This window comes from Muscardinus avellanarius (genome assembly GCF_963383645.1).
Source record: "Muscardinus avellanarius genome assembly, chromosome: 7".
Classification (NCBI taxonomy): Eukaryota; Metazoa; Chordata; class Mammalia; order Rodentia; family Gliridae; genus Muscardinus; species Muscardinus avellanarius.
In genome coordinates, this window is record NC_137793.1 from 108047030 (window position 1) to 108070111 (window position 23082).

The window sequence follows — 23082 nt, forward strand, 5'->3', positions numbered from 1 at the left end:
GTTCGAAGCCAGCCTCAGCTACTTAGTGAGACTCTCAGCAACTCAGTGACACCCTGTTTCCAAATAAAATGTAAAAAATAGGTCTCAGAGCGTAGCCTAGCGGTAGAAAGCCCCTAGATTCCATCCCAGTATGACCACCCCCCCCAAAAAAAAAATAAAGAATGAATGAAACATTAGTGTAGAAGATAGTGCCATAGCCTATATAGGTCTTCACTTTTTAAAATGAGAAATATTTCAGATTTTTCTTGCAATTTTCATTTATAAACAACTATCAACATGTACAAGCTGGGCATGGTGGCACATGTTTGTAATCCTAGTACTTAGGAGGCCGAGACAGGAGGATTGCAGGTTTGAACCCAGCCTTAACAACTTAGTGAGACGGTTTCCAAAATAAATAAAAAATAAAATCGGGTTGAGGGTTTAAGAGGTAGAATGCCTCTGGGGTTCAATCTTCAGTACCCAAACAAAAACAAAGCATATATTTTACATAAACTTTACAAATGACATTACAATGCTTTGCATAATATATAATTTTACATCTGCATAAACATTTGTCAAGAGCGATGTCATAAGAGACCATGCATCACCTGCTATGATTTCTGGAACATTTTCTCTGGGAGTCCTGAGCTATGACTTAAGAAATCCAACCACCCAAGATCACCACGCTAGACAGGCTCAGTCTAGGCGTCCCCAATGACGGTCCCTGTTAAAGCCAACCACAGCCAAAGTACTGGCCCACGATAACCAACACCACGACACAGCTTCATGAAATTACTAGACTTTTAAACACTACTGTGATCAACTAGAGAAAATGACTTTTAAAGAAAATAAATTTAAGTATGGTTGGACTTTTCTAAAGCAATACTCTGCTGGAAAAACAAATGGAGTAACACCAAAAATAATCAAGGAAAGAAAATTAAGAAATTTTTAATTCAGTAAAACTTTCACCTATAAAGAGCACAAGCATTATTTATCAACATGTTAACAACTCAGGAATTATTATTCCAACAAGTCCTTCCGAAGTAATCTACTTGAGAGCAAGCTTCTGACAACAAAAATGACTAGGTTTCAACATGAAATTGACCTGTTTCATACAAACTTTATAATCACATGAGGTCCCCCTCTAGTATCACATCGGTTACTCAGAAAGTTTTGGATTTTGGAGCATTTCAGGTTTGGGTTTTCAGATTAGGAAGACTCAATCTGTATTATTATTCTGAGAGTGCTGTTTTTCACAAAGGATAAAGCAAATGAATATATTACATGACACTGTATCGTGTTCTGTGTTCCTAAAAAAATAGGATTCAGGAAATCGAAGAAAGGACATGAAGATAAAACATAAAAGAGTTAAAAACACTACTTCTGAGACCGGTATGGTAGCACACACCTGTGACCCCAGTACTTGGGAGTCTGAGACAGGAGGACTGCAGGTCCAAAGACAGTCCAAGCAATGCAGTGAGACCTATATCAAAATACAAAATAAAACAGGGCTAGAGTGCTGCGCATGGTGGCACACACTTGTAAGCCCAGTACTTGGGAGGCTGAGACAGGAGGATCACAGGTTCTTGGCCAGCCTCAGCTACTTAGTGACGTCCTCTACAACTTAGTGAGAAACAGTTTCAAAAAAAATATCGGGAGCTGGGCGTGGTGTCGCACGCTTGTAATCCCAGCATTTGGGAGGCTGAGACAGGAGGATCCCGGTTTGCGGATAGCCTCAGCTTCTTAGTGAGGCCCTTTGCAAATCAGTGAGATCCTATTTCAAAATGAAGAATAAAAAATAGGGCTGGGGGTAAAACCTGGGTCCCATCCCCAAAACATTCCAAAATCCTAACAATCTGAAATCCAAACATGTCTGATTCCAAGCATTTGGGCAAGGACACTTAGACCACCACCACCAGGACCAGGGAGAAGAGGCAGAGGCACAGAGTTTGCAGACGTGCTTTATGCCCCTTGCCCATCTCACAGTTGGACCATCTGTTGTCTAAGCACACTGGTGTTGTCTAATACACTCCTTCAACCCTCGTCTAGTCAGACCTCCAAGTACACATTTAGTACTCACTTACAGAGAAATACAGATATTCCAACCAAAACACTGAACATACAAAACAGTGCTAGGTCTGTGATAGCCCTGTGTACCAGCAAAAGAAAGCAGCCTCCTCCAGAAGGAATTTATCCTCAATGTAAACAGCAGCAAATTCCCACAGACAACCTTACACAAACATAGGCTTCCAATCCAGTTATAAAACTCGGAAGAAAAACAAACCTTTGTAAGGATCGGCAGATAGAACAGAAATAGTACCCCAAGAACTTTAGATAGTAACACAGAAACTATAAAATGCTGTATGAAAATTATTTGACAAAAAGATCACTACAATACAGACCTGAGGAAACCACTCAGAACAGAACATAAGAGACAGATGGAAAAGAGGGAAGCGGAAGAGAAAGCACGTTAATCAACTTTCAACAACGCTCGGAACAAAGCACAGAGGAAAAAAACAAGTATGGCAGAGAGAGGTGGTATCTGATACTGGCTGAAAATGTCCCAGAACTGATGTGAACAGATAAACTATTTCTCATAAAAATTATGTATCGAAGAACTGGATATCATAAGCTAAGTATCAAGATTTTAAAAAACAACTCACATGATTAAATCTTCTTGTGAAGGCAACTGCATTTGGGGCAGAACTATATTTTTCTTTTTTATTCCATCCACAACTTGAAAGCTCCTGGAAAATAAAGGTGAAAAATTAAATGTAAATTAAAGAAATAGTCTAGTTTTCTTGTCATATTAAGGATTTTAGAACATTAAGGACAATTTGTAGACAGGTGTGGTGGTGCACGCTTGTAATCCCCACACTTGGGAGGCGGAGACAGGAGGATCGCGCAGATCTGAAGCCAGCCTCTCTGGCTTAAGAGACCCTGTTTCCAAATAAAATATAAAATAGGTCTTGGAGTGTAGTCCGGAGGTAATAGGGTTCCATCCCCAGCACCACCAAAAAAAAAAAAAAAAAAAAAAAAAAAAACAAATAAAAAGACAATTTGTATTCTTCTCTAGAAGTACTATTTAATATCCATCAGTCAGGCATAGTAACGCATGTCTGTAATCCCAATACTTGTGAAGCAAGACAGGAAGATGGCAAGTTTGAGGCCAACCTCAGCAACTTAGTGAGATCCTTTTACTTTCTTTTTGTGGTACTGATGATTGAACCTGGGGTTGTTCTACCTCTAAGCCACACCCTAGCCCAATTTTAAAATTTTATTTATTTATTTATTTATTTATTTATTTATTTATTTATTTATTTGTGGTACTGGGGTTCCTGGAAACCCTTCTACCTCAGGGCTACACTCCCAGACCTATTTTATAATTTTTATTTGGAAACAGGGTCTCTTAAGCCAGCACGGCTGGCTTCGAACCTGTGCAATCCTCCTGTCTTTGCCTTCCAAGCGTGGGGATTACAAGCGTGCGCCATCATGCCTGGCCAAAATTTATTTTGTTTTATATTTATTTGCTGAGGCTGGTCTCAAACCTGTGACCCTACTGTCTAAGCCTCCCAAAGTACTGGGATTACTTACAAGCATGTACCACCAAGCCCAGCTGTGAGACCCTTTTTCAAAATAAAAAAGGGCTGAGGTGTAGCTCATGGTAGAATGCCCTTGGATTCAATTCCAGTAAACACACACACACACACACACACACACACACACACACACACACACTCTCTCTCTCTCTCTCTCTCTCTCTCTCTCTCTCTCTCATAACCATTCAGCAAAATCACAAAGGCAAATTTTATTAGTAGAATATAAGAACAAACTTCCTTGTCTAAATGAACATAGGTAAACTTATATTGCATAGGCAGAATACTGATGGATTCTTCTTGGAAGAGCTCTGAATCCTGAGAGGAGAGGTCAGAGGTGGTGGAGGTGAAGAGCCCAGCAGGGCCACGCTCCTCGGTCTCTAGAACACCCACCACTGGCTCTTTAATGTCTCACTCTGACCTCACAGTTGACCCCAGAGATTTGAAGATTCCTCTAAAAAATAAAGTGGTTCTTGATCCCCCAAAGCACTGATCAACAAAAAGGCTTTCAAAACCGGGATGTTTAAAAAAAATTAATTTTTAGCCAGGTGTGGTGGTACATGCTTGGAATCGCAGTACTTGTGAGGCTGAGACAGGAGGATCACAGGTTTGAGGACAGCCTCAGCAACTAGTGAGACTCATCAACCTAGAGAGACCCTGTTTCTAAGTAAAAATAAAATAGGGCTTGATGTGTGCCTTGGAGGTAGAATGCCCCTGGGCTCAATGCCCAGTACAATACAAAAACTAATTTTTAATTTACACTAACTACTCCATAAGTCATCTCTTTATAAAAATGCAGGCTACACATTACAGTGCTCCTGGCCAATTAAAGTCACAGAGCTTTCATATCACATTAGTGGTGAGGATTATCTTAAAAACCATTCATACTCATTCATTATTACTTCCAAATTATGGTGGTTCCTAGACCCAGCTCTGTATTTTACTAAATACACTGATAAAGAAGCACATGTGTTCATGTGCAGTAGTTTTTAAAAGCCATTTTGGTAAGTGTATTTTCCTAGAACTGGTTTGCTTTGATTTTAAAGAAGAGTTTCTGTCCACAGGCTTCAGTCTTACAAAAGGAGACCAGGTCCCAGTTGGGTTAGTAATTCTATAAAATAGCAACTATTACCAGGCAGAGTGAGAATCCATATGGGGATGGGGGAACAACAAACTCTCGAGTTAGGTCAGGGAGTGGAAGTAAACTAAGAAAAGAAAAAGAAGAGCATATAATCTTTTCAAGGCTTTGATACTCGGCAAATTTCCCTCCTGAAATAATGAACCATTTAGCATTTACCCTATCATCAGTAATGAGCATCAATTTCACCAAAACGAGGTACATTTCTTTATTTTTATATATTTTTGTCATGTTTTCCAAAACAATAAAATGAATTTTGTTTACTATAAAATACAGAGAAAACGAGGGTGGGCGGAAGCGGTGAACCACCCACAGGATCACCGTGCTCAGAAAACCTGCGCAGAGCTGCCCATCCTCTGCGTGTGTGCATGTGGGCCTGAGTATTCCTTTAAAGTAGCCAACCTACCTGTCTGTCCTGCATGACTTAATCTACTGATTGTCTTAATAAAGCAATAAAAGTAATAGTTAACACTAATACTTAGATTACTATGTGTCTGTCATGATACACAAAAAAACCTAAAATAAAGTACTGGTAAGTTATGCCTTCATTTTTATGCTAAAATAAGTCTTTTATGCTTTTCTCCTCAATTTTTTCCTTCACATTGTGGAATTGAACCCAGGGACTCATTCGTGGCAGGCAAGTGTCCTACCAGCCACTTTAATGCCCTCCTTCCTTCCTTCCGTAGTACTGGGATTGAACTCAGGGACATTCTACCTCCAAGTGACACACACACCCCCCTTTTTATTTAATTTTGAAACAGTGTCTTGCTACACTGCTGAGGCTGTCCTCAAACCTGAGATCCTCCTGTTTCAGCCTCCCAAGTACTGGGATTACAGGCATGCACCACTGCCAAGTTTTTGGAAAATCCATCCAATTTATAGAACATTTCAACATCATTAATTTAATGGAAAATGTTTTTCAACTAATAAAACCCTAGTGGCGTTCACACTCTTGCCAGCAGTGTGCTGAATGTGGTGGTTATTATTATGGATAAATATAGAAGTCCCCCTTTTAAAGAAAGCCTACCCTTTCACCCCGAGCCAGCCTGCTGATGCAGCGGAGGTGTTGGAAGAGCAGGTGGGGAGGGTGACAGCACTATGCCCGTCCCAGGGGCCGGCTGCTTCCCACAACAACACGAGCCATCACTGTAGAGGGGCACCCAAGCAGCCAGCGCCTTCGCACGTCAAACCCCTGGCCTCTGCTTTTCTCTGCATAACCCTGGGCCCAGCTCCGGTCTGGGGAGTGGGGAAGACACAGAGGGAGAGGGCAGGGCGCTGAGGGCCAGGGGTGGCCCTGAGCATCAATAGCAGGTTACTAAAGGCAGAGGTGGAGGCCTGAGACTGGCAGAAAATGTGGAGAGATTCAAGTCCAGTGCCTTGGAACAGAACACACGTGGCGCAGTTCCTGGAAAGGACCCCAGCTCTATTTTTATTCTTTATTTTGAAACAGGGTCTAAGTTGCAGGCCTAAGTAAGTAGCTGAGGCTGACTGTGAACCTGAGATCCTCCTGTCTCAGCCTCCTAAGTACTGGACTTACAAGTATGCGCCATGATGCCTGGCTCAGGTTCTTTCTTTAAACCTCATAAAGTGACTTCCGGGAAGATGGCGACCAAGAAAAGAGGGGCTTAAGAGCCCCGCTAACAACCAATCTCCATTACCACAAAATCAGCGCCTTTCATAGCCAGAAAACACCATCACCAGAGAAACAAAAAAATCACCAGGCTCCAGAGAGAAAGCGGACTGAGAACAGAGCTCAGAGACACAGAGGAGATACACTGGCCTCACGCCCGAGGACATGGCAGCAGTGCCATACTGCCAGCGGCAGCGGCGAATTCACTGGACGGCTAGAGCAAGCTGAGGTGAGCCGCTGCGGAACAGCCAGGCGGGATCTTTCAGCGCAGGGAGCATCTAAAGCTCCCAGTGGCTGAGCTCAGCACACGCTACAGGGACTCAGAGTGGAACTCAAAACCAAGAAGAAATAAGCCAGCCTCACGGCCGAGGACGTGGCAGCGGCGCCATATTGCCACTGGCGGCAGCAGCAGCGAATTCACCGAGTCCAGTACAGCTACATCTGCGAACTCAAGACAAGTGAGTCAAATTGCGGGCCACAGAGGAGAAATCCCAGTACTGTACTTCCTGGAACTTGACCCAGTGGGGGAGTGGCGGTGGCAGAGATATCACACCATAGGAGAACGTGCAACCCGGCACCCCCCCTCAAGTCTAAAGCAGCCTCTATCGACTCCCTGGGTTGGAGACTCTGTGATACAACCCAGTAAAGAAGTAGTGGGGTCTGAGATACTACTGACTCGAGATCCAGAACACCTTAAGTGAAGTCATAGTGACCCAAGGGAAGAACCAAGAGAAGGCACAAACTTCCGAAATCATGGGAAAGAGGAATAATACTGGAGCAATGAATGCCCACAACCCCACAACATCAGAACCCAATAAAACAGAAAATCAGAGATTTCTAGAAGATCAAATCAGGAAAATAACTGTAGAAATAATAGAGGTGCTTCGAAAAGAACTCAGAGAGCGCCAAAAAGAGATAAAGGATGCAATTAATGAAGTAAAGGCCTCAATTCAAAGCACAAACAACCGATTAGAACACATGGAGAACAGAATCTCGCTCTTAGAAGATGAGCAATCCAAAAATGAACGTGCTTGGGAGGCGGAGACAGGAGGATCGCGCAGGTTCGAAGCCAGCCGTGCGCGCTGGCTTAGGAGACCCTGTTTCCAAATATAAAATGTAAAAATAGGTCTGGGAGTGTAGCCCGGAGGTAGAAGGGCTTCCAGGAACCCCAGTACCACTAAAAAAAAAAAAAAAAAAAAAAAAAAAAACCAAAAATGAACACATAGTTTCTAATCTAGAAAAAAATATCCGACAGCAGGAATCTGATATTGAAGAAATATGGGCCCATTTTAAGAGAGCTAACCTAAGAATAATTGGAACAGAGGAGGGAAAAGAAAGTGAAACCAAAGGGATCAACAAGCTCTTCAAGGAAGTAATAGCAGAAAATTTTCCAGACATAGAGCAAGAGGTTGATACACAGGTCCAGGAAACTTATAGAACTCCCTTTAGACAGGATCGGAGAAGAGGATCCCCACGCCACATAATTGTCAAAATGACCAATGTGGAAGCCAAGCAGAGAATCTTAAAGGCAACAAAAACAAAGGGCCAAGTGACATTCAGAGGCAAACCAATTAGAATCACTCCAGACTTCCCAAACCAAGTCATGAGAGCCAGAAGGGCTTGGAGTAACATATTCCAAACTCTGAAAGAAAACAACTTCCAGCCAAAAATTTCCTACCCAGCAAAACTTTCTATCAAATTAGATGGAGAAATAAGCTTCCATGACAAACAGAAACTGAAGGAATTTATGTCTTCAAAACCAGTACTAGAGAAAATACTCAAAGAGATTAACTACAAAGAAGAAATAGGTAACACACACCAGAACCAGAGAAACAAGATTTTCCATCCAACAGACAACTAAGATTGGTTATCCGTGGAGATTCATTATTTATGTTAGTCTTTTACCTATCTCTAAATGGTATTGTTTGCCTTTATTGTTGTTAATTTTTAGGATTTCCAGTTGGAATATTAATATACCTTCAGATATAGCATTTGGAAATATTTTATCCCATTCCATTAGTAACTTTTAATTCTGTTTACATTGTCTGTGGATATACATTATTTTTTTTTTTTATTTTTTAGGGAGTTTGTATACTCTTCTGTTGCCTGTGCCATTGAAATCATATCCATGAAATCACTGCCAATTTCAATGTTGTGAGGTTTTATGACCCAGATTTTCTCCTAAAAGTTTATAGTCTTAAGATTTATATTTAGGTCTTTTATCTATTTTGAGTTAATATTTGTATATGGGATTAGGTAAGGGTCCAATTTTATTGTTTTTCATGTAATTATTATTTTTCAACAATATTTAGTTAAAAGATTATTATTTCTACCACCAAATGTTTGTGGAAACCTTGTCAAAAATAACTTGACAATATAGGGAAGAATTTAGCTCTAGGCTTTTATTTAACTCCAATGGTTTATATATCTGCCTTTAGAATAGTACTACACTGTTTCAATTATTGTAGCTTTATATGGTTTGAAATCAGAAAATATATATCTTCTAGCTTTGTTCTTTTTCAAGATCGTTTTGGGTATCTAGAGTCCATATTCCATATTAGGATAGATTTTTCTTTCTGAAAAATAAATATATAAATATATGATAGTTTCACCTAAAAAAATAGAAAAAAATATTCTCTGGTAAGAAAGAAAGTAGAAAGAAATATTGAAATGTTATCTTTAAGTCATCAAAAGCTTGGTATCAGACAAATGAAACTGTTATGTGAGATTATCATTCTTAATTTTGGATAAATTGCTATAATACTAGATGTCAATCACTAAGCCAAGCATGGGAGGGAGGGATGGGGAGAGAATGGGGTGGGGATCGGGTGGGGGCTGACTGGGCGATGTGTGCATGTATGTCTACAAACGTTTGTATCCCACTATGATGTATGAATACAGTGCACCAATTTAAAAAAAAAATATATATATATAATAAAAATAAAGTTAAAAAAAATAAACCTCCTAAAGTTATAGTTCCTGCTTTAGAAAACATTTCCCCCTTTTATATCATTAGCTTATCTAATATAACAAACAAAACCATAGAGATGCAGAACCGTAGGGGTGGCCAGGTTAAGGATGGAGGTAGGGAGAAGCGCAGTGCGGGGTGTCACACACAGGGGGTACAGGGAGAGCTCCGTGGGAAGACAGGTGGACACATCTCGACATAGATGTACTGCACACTCTGGCTCTTGGTTTTAATAGCATATACTTAAGTATGATGTAACTGCTGGGTAAAGAATAAATGGAACTCGTCTGCAATATTTTTTAAACTTTCTATAAATCTCTACTAAATTTTTACAATTTCCTATGAATCTATAATGATCTCAAAATGAATAAAAAAATCTAATGAATTATAAAACTAATTTTATGTCAGAATTGCAGGAACGCAATACTTTCTTCTTAAACCCTGATACGCATTTTTGTTTATCTGGCCCTAATGGAATTCTGCTCTGCCCCACCTCAACATCCGAACAGCCACAGTTTCTATGTCAGAAAACAATTGCGAGCCGGGCGTGGTGGCGAACGCTTGTAATCCCTGCGCTTGGGAGGCTGCAACAGGAGGATCGCACAGGTTCGAAGCCAGCCTCAGCTACTTAGTGAGGCTTTCAGCAACTTAGTGAGACCCTGTTTCCAAATAAAATATAAAAAAGGTCTGGGAGTATAGCCTGGAGGTAGAAAGCCTCTGGGTTCCACCCCCAGTAACACACACACACACACACACACACACACACACACACACACACACAAAGAAAACAATTGCGTTTCTCTTGTCTTAAGGGAGATCAAAATAGGCCATCCCAAATATTCTTTGGTATTTTTTGAATTGGTAATTCAAAGAAACTGCAGGCCTCTGAAGTCATTGAATGGCCTTGAAAAGCTAAACTTATTCACAAATTTTTTTGGGGGGGCAGTACTGGGGATGGAACCCAGTGCATTTTACCTCTTAGCTACACCCCCAGCCCTATTTTTTATTCTTTATTTGGAAACAGGGTCTCACTGAATTGCAAAGGGCCTCAATAAGTAGCTGAGGCTGTCCATGAACCATGATCCTCCTGTCTCAGCCTCCCAAATGCTGGGATTACAAGCATGTACCACCGTGCCTGGCTTTATTCACAAAAATTTTAAAAATTTAAATCCATCTACCTTAGTAAGCAGCGTATAGGCAGACATGTTAATATTCCTTTTCTCTGACTTTGAGAAATTTTTTCACTGGAAGAAGAGGTTGGGGTCTGATCTGTGGCAAAGACAGATTAACACAATGGTCTTCTGAAGGCTGCTCCCTGGAAAGCCCTGCCTGCACAGTAAGATTGGCTCTGATGGCCACAGAATTCCTCTCTGAAACCTCCCACCTCCCACAGCGTGCCGGGGTCTCCCCCAGCCCAACACTCGCCCGGCCCTTTCCTTGCGCTGCATACACTGTGCATGGCTCCTGTGCCTTTGCACATAATACAGACCCCCATTCCGTTCATCTAACCACAGCTGGCTCATTTCATAGACACTAAGCCCCTTTTAGAGAGAAAAGAGAAAAATCAAAACTTCCCTACAGTCTCTCTCTTCATCTCAGACTTGGGTCTTTCTCCATATCACACTAGAATACAATCTAAGAAGTAAATTCAGCCAAAAGTATTTTTATACTCACAGCTACCAACCTGGACAAGAAGTATTTTATACTAAAACATCTCACATGAACATCACAAAGTTGAAGTAAATTTAGTAAATCAAAGAGTCCGCCCATCCTTCCTTCCTCCTTTCTCTTAAGAGTTTGAAGAATAGGGTTATTTGGAGTATAATATGTAGATAACCCTCCATTTAGCCAAAGCAATACAGTGGCCTTGACAACCCTTCAAATTTGTTCTGATGGACTTAACTTGCTTTTCTTTTTTGTGGTGCTGGGGATCCTTCCCCACACCTGTGGATGCAAGGCAAGGGTGCTACCACTAAGTACATCTTGGCCCCTAACTTCCAATTTTAAACTCAGGAAGTAGAGAGAATCTTTGATTAATAATTGATACTTAAAGGCAATTTCTTAATGGTCGCTGAAAGTATATTCGAAAGAATATTCATGAATTCATTTTGAATCATGATACTATTAAGCCCGATTCTCAGCTGCATTTCTTTTGGAAGGCAAAACCCACAACTGATGACCACCTACCCTATGAAAGATTTACTGAATTCACAGGAGCCACGGCTTCTCTTACGTCTTTCTTGGAAGTGTGATCTGTAAAGGGAAATTCTGGATCTAAATTTCATCTTGTAGATTCCGACACTCTTAAAAGGACTGCTCTAAGGGTGGTGATGGAGGGATACCTATAGACAGAAGAAGAGAGAAGGCCAATATACAGACCAGCATGTTGACAGAGACTGAAAGAAGCAAAGAAAAGCCATGGGATCTAAGAGGCCTTGGGGTGCCGCGGACAGAAATCCTCAAGAGAAGACAGGCTGCCGAGGTCTTTATGCTCAAAGTTGAAGGCTTAAAAAAAAAAAAAAGGTATATCCCTTAGTACTCAGCTTATATGGCTATGCAGGGATAAGTCTCTGCTACAAATGAAGAGCTCACACTACCCTATATTTTTAATCCACAGAATAAACTTCGAAACTATGCAACTCCAATGTAACAGGATAAATTAAAACTAGCCCTCTTTCCTAACATATGCTCTTTTCCCTCCTCCCAACATGTTAAAGCCGCCTCTATAATGAGATCAAAGACAAACAGCTACACCTTCCTTCTAGTAGAACAATTAGTTTATTCCAGTATACAAGAAAATTTTAAGTCTATGTGTGTCTGCTATCTTCAAATTTCTCATTATACTTCTTACATTTTTTCCCTTCAGTATTAGGAATTGAACCCAGAGGCATTCTACCTCTGAGCTACACCCTCCAGCCCTTTTTACTTTTTATTTATTTTATTTTTTTTATTTTGGTGGTACTGGGGTTCCTGGAAGCCCTTCTACCTCCGGGCTACACTCCCAGACCTATTTTTACATTTTTATTTGGAAACAGGGTCTCCTAAGCCAGCGCGCGTGGCTGGCTTCGAACCTGCGCGATCCTCCTGTCTCTGCCTCCCAAGTGCGGGGATTACAAGCGTGCGCCACCACGCCCGGCTTTACTTTTTATTTTTGAAACAGGGTCTCACTATGTTGCAGAGGACCTCACTAAGTTGCTGAGGCTGGCCGAGGACCTGGGATCCTCCTGTCTCAGCCTCCCAAGTGACTGGGATTACAAGCGTGTGTCACCATACCTCACTTTGCTTACATTACATTTTAATTTAGTACAAATAATAACTTTCATCAAAACAAGAACAGAATTAAATCCAGGCATGGTGGTGCATGCTTGTAATGCCAGTAATTGGGAGGCTAAGACAGGAGAATCGCAGGTTCACAGCCAGCCTCAGCTACTTAGGCCCTCTGCAATTTAGCGAGACCCTGTTTCAAAAAAAGAATAAAAATAGGGCTGGAGGTGTAGCTCAGAGGTACAGTGCCCATGGGTTCGATCCCCAGTACCGGAGAAAAAAAGGGAACAGAATTGATATTCCTGATGTTAGAGCTCTGGATGTTTCCAGGGTTATATATGGTATTTTAGCAGAAGCAAAAAGCTTGCACTGAGAAAGCTCTTAATACATATTGTCAGAAAAACTGTAATTGTAAATATTTCACAAATTTTTTAAAGATGCAAAATATGTACTTTCCCTAATTTTACCAGTATTCTTCCTCAACTTCTAGTATATCCTAGTTGCAAAAGAAGGGTCTTACTCTTTTACTTAAGTTCTGTTTATTGCTATCATCTTCTTTCAGTATCAACTGAGTGTCTGGTAGCAGAACACCCCCACCAAAATCTGCAGATGCTCAAGACTCTTTTATATGATGGTATAATATTTGCACATGCACATAAACTATGTTTATCTTCCTATACATCTTAAAGTATCTCTACATCGCTCATTATATCTAACACAATGCAAATACTATGTAAATGCAGGTTGAATATCTCTTGTCTAATGTGTCTGGAATGATAAATATTACTAGATCCACTCTTTGAAATTTATAATCTCATCAACTGTAAAGTGCTATTATCCAATCATGTTTTAATTTATACAGGCTGAGTATTCCTTATTTGAAATGCTTAGGACCAAAAGTATTTCCTATCTTGAAATATTTACATAAATTTTGCTGAAATTTTGAAATCTCAAAGTCTCCAAAATCTTTTCCTTCCTTCCTTCCTTCCTTCCTCCCTTCCTTCCTTCCTTCCTTCCTTCCTTCCTTCCTTCCTTTCTTTCTTTTTTTTTTATGGTACTGAGGGTGGAACCCAGAAGCTTTCTACCACCAGGCTATACTCCCAGCCCTATTTTACACTTTATTTGTAAGCAGGGTCTCACTCCGTAGCTGAGGCTGGCTGGGAACCCGCGCACTCCTCCTGTCTCCGCCTCCAAGTGCGGGGATTGCAGGCGTGCCCACCACGCCCGGCTCTTCAAAATCTTCTCTCTTTTCATATGGGGATGATCAGCTTGTAAATGCTGTACTGTACTGTTTAGGGGATAATGACGAGGGGAAACGCCCCACACATGTTTAATACAGGAACAAGAAAACTGCAGACTAAGATCCTTGACGAATATAGATACAAAAGTTCCTAATAAAATATTAGCAATTCATATTCCAAACCACATCAAGAAAACTGTACACCATGACCAAGTTGGTTTTATACCAGATTTGCAAGGCTGGTTTAACATAAATCAATAAATGAAATGCATCATATAAACAGAACCACCAACAAAAATGGCATGATCATCTCAAAAGATGCAGAAAAAGCATTTGACAAAATCCAACACCCACTCATGTTAAGGACACTGAAGAGCCGGGCGTGGTGGCCACGCTTGTAATCCCCGCGCTTGGGAGACAGAGACAGGAGGATCGCGCAGGTTTGAAGTCAGCCGCACTGGCGTAAGAGACCCTGTTTCCAAATAAAAATATAAAAAAAAAAATAGGTCTGGGAGTGTAGCCGGAGATAGAAGGGCTTCCAGGAACCCCAGTACCACCAAAAAAAAAAACCAAAACAACAACAACAACAAAACACGCACACACACAAAAAAAAAACACTGAAGAAATTAGAAATGGAAGACACTTGCCAACATCATAAAGGCAATATGTGACAAACTCCAAAAGCCAAAATCATACTGAATAGGGAAAAACTGAAAGAATTACATTTAAAATCAGGGGCAAGACAAGTATGCCCACTATCACCACTCCTTTTCAATATAGTACTTAAAACTGTCTGCAGATGACATGATCCTCTCTCTACTTAGAAGATCCTGAAAACTCAACCAGAACTAGAATTGATCAATTCAGCAAGGAAGCCAGATACAAAATTAACATATCTATACAGTAATCATGAATCCACCAAAACAAAAAAATCTGGAAAACAATTCTATTCACAATAGCCTCTAAAAAAAAAAAAAAAAACACTTAGGAATAAATATAACCAAGGAGGTAAGAGACATCCACTGTGTTATAGAACAATAAAGAAGGAAACTGAAGATTTAAGAAGATAGAAAAGCCTCCCATGTTCCGGAGAGGCAGAATAAACATTATCAAAATGGCCAGACTATCAAAAGCAATCTACATAGTCAATGCAAACCCTATTAAAATACCAATGCCATTCTTCACGGATCTAGAAAAAACAGTTCTAAAATTCATACGGAAAAACAAAAGACCCAAAACAGGCAAAACAATTTTGAGCAATAAGAATGACACTAGAGGCATCACAATATCTGATTTCAAATGACATTGCAAACGTACAGTAATAAAAACAGCATGGTATTGGCATACAGACAGACAGACAGACAGACAGACACACACACACACACACACACACACACACACACACACCAGTGGAACAGAAGATAAAGATACAAATCCTTACACTTATAGCCAGCTGATTTTTTAAAAAGGTGCCAAAAACATAAAAAACAACTTTTTAAAGAAATGGTGCTGGGAAAAAACTAGATATCCATATATAAGAATGGAATTAGATTCCAATCTTAAAAGACCTAAAAATTAGACCAGATATTTTGCAATTACTATAAGACAGAAAGGACCAAGTCTCCAACATATAGACATTGGTAAAGACTTCCTCAATAAGATCCCTAAAGCTCAAGAAATAAAAACAAGAATCAATATATGAGATGGGATTAAGTTAAAAAGCTTCTGTGCAGCAAAGAAAACAATCCAGAGTCTGAAGAAGCTGAGTGTGGTGGTTTATGCCAGTAATCCCAGAATTTGGGGGAGGGGAAGCTGGGACAGGAGGATCACAGGTTTGAGACCAGCCTCAACAACATAGCAAGACTCTTACCCTATTTAAAAAAAAAAAAAAAAAAAAGGAGCTAGGGCTGTAGCTGGGAAGTAGAATGCCTATGGGTTCAATAATTCTGAAAAGAGAACATACAGAAATGGAAAAAATCTTTTCCAGCTATTCTTCTAATAGAGAATTTTTTAATATCTTAGAATATACAAAAACCTGTAACTTAACACTAAAAAGAAAAAAAAAAAAAAACAAAATAGGCAATTGTAACTGAATAGATACTTCTCCAAAGAAGAAATACAAATGGCCAATAGATACATGGGAAAATGTCAACATCATTTGTAATCGGAGAGATGCAAATCAAAACTACATCAAGATCCATTCTAACTCCATTTTTAAAAATGGGAATCATTAAGAATGTAAACAGCAATAAATGCTAGTGAGGATGTGGGGAAATAGGAACCCTTATCTATGCTGGTGGGGTTGCAAACTATTCAGCCACCATGTATTTCAGTGTGGAGTTCCTCAGAAGACTGAGGCTGGACCCAGCATGTGACCCAGCACCACCATCCCGGGCATCTTCCACTGGGACCGAGTCGGTGTCAGAGTGATATATGCACAGCAGTGTTTGCAGCAGCGTGAGTCCCAAGAGCCAACCATGAACTCAGCCTATGAAGTCAGAACGGGTTACAAGAAACTGGGTATACGCAAACAATGAAATTTTATTCAGCCATAAAGAACAAAATTATGTCATTTGTAAGATTTTGGGATGGACTAGAGAATATTATGCTAAGTGTAGCTCATCCAAAACAAGTGAAGAATGGTGTTTTCTCTCAGATGCAAAAAAGCTAGAGAGAAGCTGGGAAACCACAGGGACTTCAGATAAACGAGGAGATTCCAGGAGAATAGTAGGGGACTTGGGGAGGGCAAAAAGGACTTGATGAAGGAAAGATTTCAAATATGCTATGTACATATATAAAGTTATCAATCCCAATCCCAATCATATGTAGGAAGGAGGAAGACAGCACACCAAGTAATGTGTCTGTGCATGTTTCTACCACTCTTAACCTCATTATGATGTACAAGTACAATGCACCAATCAAAGGATATTAAGAAGATTCCCTTACAAGTCTGTATCTTCAAGTAATATAATCTAGATCTTTAATGTCCAAGCCTCTAGCTACAAATGGTACTGAGCACCTGAAATGTGGGTACTCAAAAGATGTGCAGTAATTGAAAATATATACTGAGTTTTGAATGCTTATCAGAGAAAACAATGTAAAATATCACAATAAATTTGATACTGATTATAAGTTGAAATGGCAATATTTTGGATAAATAAAATCATTGGATTTCACCTATTTCCTTTTACTTATAATGTGGCTACTAGAATATGTCAAGTTATATAAATGACATTCTATTTCAATTATGCTTATGTAAAATAGCAAGATAAATGCTGTAGTTTATTCATGGGAAAAATATGTCTAAGGTGAAGATCACTGAATTCTAGGGCACAAAACAGTAATTCTGGTAAAGAATTCCTTTCTTGTCTTTTGTTGAGGGAGGTGAAAAATAAATGCTTCAGTTTCTTGCCATTTGATTACAAAAACCATTTTCTATTTGTGCATTATTTACAGACTACAGTGCTCCTCTTTGTCTGCTAACTCAGTGGTTCTATGGAATGGGAGAAAAGTTGGGAAAACATGGGCTTATGGAAATGACAAGAGCTCAAATATCATTCGGGCCTACCTTCATTTTACAGATGACAAACTTGAGATACAAGCATATTAAGTGACTTACCTGGAAAATTAAGAGGACTAATACCATTTATACCACATAAGATGTAAGTGGATACTCACTTAAGTCATTACAGTGTTCAGGATAACTACAGATTTGTATATATCATAACAAACACATTTTGTTCCCAAAAGAACTAAAAAGGTTATTTTCTATGGTACTGAATTTCAGGATTATCAATAACTGTTTTGGGGTACAAAATCATATTTATATTCTTATCTGATAAGAGTGGGAAAAGCATCGCATTTTAGAATCTGAAACCCAGTTCCAACTCTTGGTTGTTGCTATGGTTGGGATATGGTTTGAGTATGTCCCCCAAAGGCTCATGTGTTCTCCAGTATTGTGGTACTGGGAGGTAGTAGAAGCTTTAAGAGGTGAAGCCTTGTAAAGGTGGTCAGGTCATGGGAGCACCACCCTAGAAATGAATGCTGGTCTTAAGGACCAAGGCATCTCTTCAAGGAGTGGGCTGTTAGTGTTAGGAACCACACACTTGGTTCCTGCTGCACATGGTTGTTTCCCTTACCACTTTTCTGCAATGCTGGGAGGCAGCTGTAAGGGCCCTCAACAGAGGCAGAACAGATAGGGCCTTTCTTAGATTCCTGGCCTCCAAACTGTAAACTAAGTAAGTCTCTCTTCTTTAATGTACCCAGTATCAGGCATTTTGTTATAGTAACACAAAATTGACTAAGCCAGTTTGGTATCAATGACAACCGTCACTGTTTCCTCACCAGTAAAATGGAGATATAACCGAACCCAGGTTGTGAAAATGACAGGACTACTGCACACAGAGACTGCTTATAGTTATGGAAAATAAGAAAATGTATTCTTTGATACTCTCTTTTCTCACCAAAGTCATAACAGTTTCTGCCCCCTTTTTTGGTGCCAGGTATTGAATTCAGAGGTATTCTACCTCCGAGCTCATCCCAGCCCTTTTTATTTTGAAACAGGGTCTGGCTAAGTTGCTGAGGCTGGCTTTGAACCTGCAATTCTCCTATCTTGCCCTTCCAGGTACTGGGATTACAGGCATGCACCACCACATTCAGCTAACACGGTCCCATTTATGACTCAATGGTGTACAGTTATGGATGCCATGTTTTTGAGGCCTGAATATTAGAGAGAAGTCATAGCAAATGCTTTAAACACTTTAGAATTAAATATAAAATATAACTTGACATTTTAAACTTTAGGATATTGTAATCATTTCTTATTTAAAACAAATATTCTTAAAGCTACTTACATCTGGTTGAATAGCTTTAAATACTGGGATATCCATTAGCGTTATCTGACCCTGAAATAAAAAGGAAAAATTAATTTCTTTGGAATTCCATGATGTAATATATATTCTAAAATAAATTATGTTCTATACTTAAATATTACTCAATATTCAATTTTAAAGGACATATAGGAAAGCGAAAATTTAGCTCCTGTATCATTAAATATAATTATTCCTAATTATTTCATGACTATTAGTATTTTCTTGAAATGAAAAGCTAGAAAATTAGAAAAAAATCATATCCAAAAAAATTCTTTGTTATGATGATCAAATAGTGATATAAAATTTAGTATGAACAAAAAGGGTTTTAACTTATAAAAATAAAGCACAGTGTATCCAATGGAATGCAAGAATGGCTTAATACCATAAAATCAGTATCTTGTATAACATATTATAGGATAAATAAATGAGCATTTGTGTCAGTTAAGAAACGAAACACAACAGCCAAAATATGGAACCAACCTAGGTCTCCATCAATTAATGAATGGATTACAAAGTTATGGGAAATACACACAATGAAATTTTACTCAGCAATAAAGAAGAACAAAATTATGTCATTTGTAAGAAATGGAAAGACCTGAAGAACATTATGTTAAGTGAGATTAGCCAAATACAGAAAGAGAATGGACATATGTTTTCTCTAATATGCTCAAGCTAGGGAGTATTAGAGATACCAGAGGGACTCCAGATAATGGAAGGGAAATCTCAGCAAAACCGGAAGGAAGGGTATAGGAAGAAGGCGGCTGAGGTTCATTAATGGAAAAGCTCCATGCAACTATGTGATGTGACTATAACATTGTTAACCTGGACACTCAGTACTGTGAGGGAGGGAAATGGGGAAGCAGGGATTAGGGGGAGGGCAAGCACATTATGATGTAGGACTGTAGTGCACCAATGAAAATTTAAAAAACAAAAAAGTTACTTAATTTTGAAAAGACTAAAATAATTATTGTTTTTAATTGTTGGAGGTTCTCTATGCTATTTTTCATCCTAGAAAAAAGCTTATGTTCATAACTTGTTTTCCTGACAATTCTTAATTTTTCCATTTTCAAATTTAAGGCCAGGCATGGTGGCGCACGCTTGTAATCCCTGTGCTTGGGAGGCAGAGACAGGAGGATCGCTCATGTTTGAAGCCAGCCTTGCTGGCTTGAGACCCTGTTTCCAAAAATAAAAATATAAAAATAGGTCTGGGAGTGTAGCCCGGAGGTAGAAGGGTTCCATCCCCAGTACCACCAAAAAAAAAAAAAAAGTTCCAAATGCAGAATAACAAAATGTGTTATATTTTATGCATAAAACTCTTTTTTTGTTTGCTAGAATGTCCAAGAGGCAACTCAAAGGTCTATATCTGCAAATAATTAAAGAAGGATAATTTAAACAAAATTGACCCTAAAAACAAAGCAAAGGTTAGTGAAGTAGAAAGAAAAGTGAGCTTTGACCACAGGAATACAATTTGTACCATCAGCAGGCTTGGCCTGAGGGATCGGCTCAGACTTGCTATATAATGGCCCCAGTGCTCATCTCCAAAATGGTGTGTGCACACAGCTATCGCTCCAGACGAAGGGACATTTAAATCTGCTCATCAGGGAACTGCCTCCCCCACCTTTCTGCAAGGCAGACTGGGACTCTGGCACCTACTTCTACCTCCTCTTCCTTAGATGATCACTTTCAATACATTTTTTAAATTGTCTTGTTCATGAGTATTCCTCAGATCTAATTTATGTCCATGTTAACTATTACCATTGAAATTTGGGCCTTATCATATTAATGCTAGTTCATGACCACAATTACCTAATTGTTGTTGTATTTTTATATATATAAAAGTAAATACATATTGAAAAAAAAAAAAGAAACATTTTCTAAGCCGAGCATGGTGGTCCGCACTTGTAACCCCATTACTTGGGAGGCTAAGACAGAAAGATCGCAGGTTTGAGACCAGCTTCAGCAACATGGGGTGTGTCTGTCTGTCTGTCTCTTTCTTTCTCTCTCTCTCTCTCTCTCTCTCTCTCTCTCTCTCTCTCTCTCTCTCTCTCACACACACACACACACACACACACACACACACACACACACACACGTTTTCTAAATACCTTTCATGATATTCAATTGTGCTTTCTTATTTCATTTCTAATTTTTACATTTGCCCTAAAACACCACAGTCTTACTTTCCTCACCGCCCCTCTCTGCACCAGTCATACTACTCTTACCAACAATTCCCATATACTGCTTTTTGTAAAACATCTTCTCTGCTGAGGCTAAGAATTCGAATTCAGGCATCAATATGTAAATTATGTGCAAAAAGTAAAGAAGAGGCAAGGAGCTTACCGCATATTCTTCTGGCGTAACCTTAAGAACATCAAATACCACAGCATCAAAGCTTTTCTTCAGTTCCGAACCTTTGTCACTTAATGATTCAGAACTGCTACTTTTCTGTTAAAAGAAAATACAACTGTTTTAATATTGCCTCAGTCATAGAAACTAGCCGGGCCTTAAAAAACAAGGAAAGCAAGAAGAGTTCACAACTTCTTACTCAGCCGCAGCAAAGCTGAGCAGAACACCCCACTCAACCAGGAGCGGGCTGAGGGCCAAGGCTACCCGAGACACATGCAAGCTTAGGTTTTGCAGTTCTTGAGTTCCTGACACACATTTTGTGTGTCGGAAGTTCCTTCATTCAGACAGCCTATCACTTCCTAGAGAAATAAAATATTTTAACTAGCTCAGTGATTCTCAAATGGGGTAATGGAAAGTTGGGAGGAGGAAGAGATGTATATATACATTCACAGTCACAAGTCAGATACATGCTGGGGCATGTGTTGTTAAACAATTATGGCATTGTGAGGACATCACAAAGTGTATTTACACAAACTGAAATGGCTACCACATTGCAAGGTGACATAATCTTATGGGACCACTGTCACATGTATAGTTGACTATTAAACCAAAATGTTGTTATGCACGGCATAGCTATTTTTAATTTTTAAAAACTTTTATCAAGAAAAAAGGTTGTAACACAAACTACAAGAAAACATTGATAACTCTATGAGTTAAATAGTTATACAGCACATTTGTATTTGTTAAGTGACATTTACCTTTGATAGTACTACTGATACTGCTCTTCCTATTATATTAAAAATTAATATTTTCTGAGCCGGGCGTGGAGTGTAGCCTGGAGGTAGAAGGTCTTCCAGGAACCCCAGTACCATCAAAAAAAAAAAAAAATTAATGTTTTCTGCTTTAAGGTTACTATTTTCAAGTTTGAGTATGTTGCTGCTATATGTAGAATAAAAGGTAGTTTGAGGCCCGGGAAATTTTATTACTATTAAATGTCCTATTCATCGGTGCCATGATATAAAAATATATTCTGCCTCAGAACTCAGAAGATCATCAGTATAAGAACATTAAGACAGACTCTATTAAATGTTGGTAGGATATCAGGCTATAGTTAAAAAAAAAAAAAGACTCAATCATGAGAATATATGTCAACTTACCAGCTGTTATACTAGTTCTAAGCATTTGTCATTATACCTCATTTTTACTCTACCCCTCTTTCAGCTAAACATCAAGTGTGGAAACAATCATTACAATAAAAAGTAACTCATTAATTTTGGAAAATTATCAGTTCTCATGACCTCAACCCCTCCCGCTCCCGCTCCCGCCTCCCCCTCTGGCCTCCATGTGCTCACACTGCCGAGACGTGTGCCCCGTCGCACCTCTTGCTACCGCCCACACCCGGGTATGCTTCCTTCTGCTCACGCTATGCTCTCCTTGCAATTCTGCTTGGGAAGTTTCTGCTGGCATGTTTTCAAGCCTGCGGAGACTCTTTCTTTGGCATCCACTGGCGAGTTCATCACAGGCATTCTGCACCTGTCCCAAGGCTTTTGAATTTGAGGGGTTTTATCTTAAGAGTTTCAGTATCCTTTGCATATTACCCATCCATTCTTGCTGTTGTCTACTTTTTGCTTTAGTGCTTAGCGTATTAATGATGGCTTTTTAAATCCCCAGGATGATACTCATATCTGAGTGATTTTCTTGCTTGCTTTGGCCCTTCTAATTGTGACTTCTCTTCTTTTTCAGCATGCCTTGTAATTTTCTGCTAGAAGCCAGACATGTGTATGTATATACTGAACTGAGGTTAAACAGGACCTTAATATAAAGACTTTTACCTGCTGTGTGTATAGTCTGGTGCTGCTATAAATGTTTAGGCCTTCAATTTCTTCGAGTAGCCTTGAGTTTTTTCTCCCCAACTATCTTTGAGTTTCCCTTGTAGTTCTTTTAGCTATACGAGCCTCCTGAGGTGTTGGTAAACTGTAGGGAGAGGAGAAGTACTCCATGGTTCTGTGGTCAGATTTCACTATTTTAGCAAGCATGTGTCCTGGACTCT

At 39.4% G+C, this 23082-nt stretch overlaps 1 protein-coding gene across 3 annotated transcripts in view; it reads right to left on the reverse strand.

The window, feature by feature from the left end:
* RALGPS2 (Ral GEF with PH domain and SH3 binding motif 2) overlaps positions 1–23082 on the reverse strand; it is a gene marked incomplete at both ends in the record, with an annotated part of 115269 nt that overhangs the window by 88925 nt on the left and 3262 nt on the right. For 2 of the 3 annotated variants that reach the window (XM_080699619.1, XM_080699618.1), the window contains 3 exons: positions 2643–2726; positions 18669–18719; positions 21027–21131. In XM_080699619.1, coding sequence (XP_080555745.1) covers positions 2643–2726; positions 18669–18719; positions 21027–21131 — 240 coding nt within the window. The remainder of the gene's footprint in view (positions 1–2642; positions 2727–18668; positions 18720–21026; positions 21132–23082) is intronic. The other variant, XM_080699620.1, reaches the window with a different exon arrangement.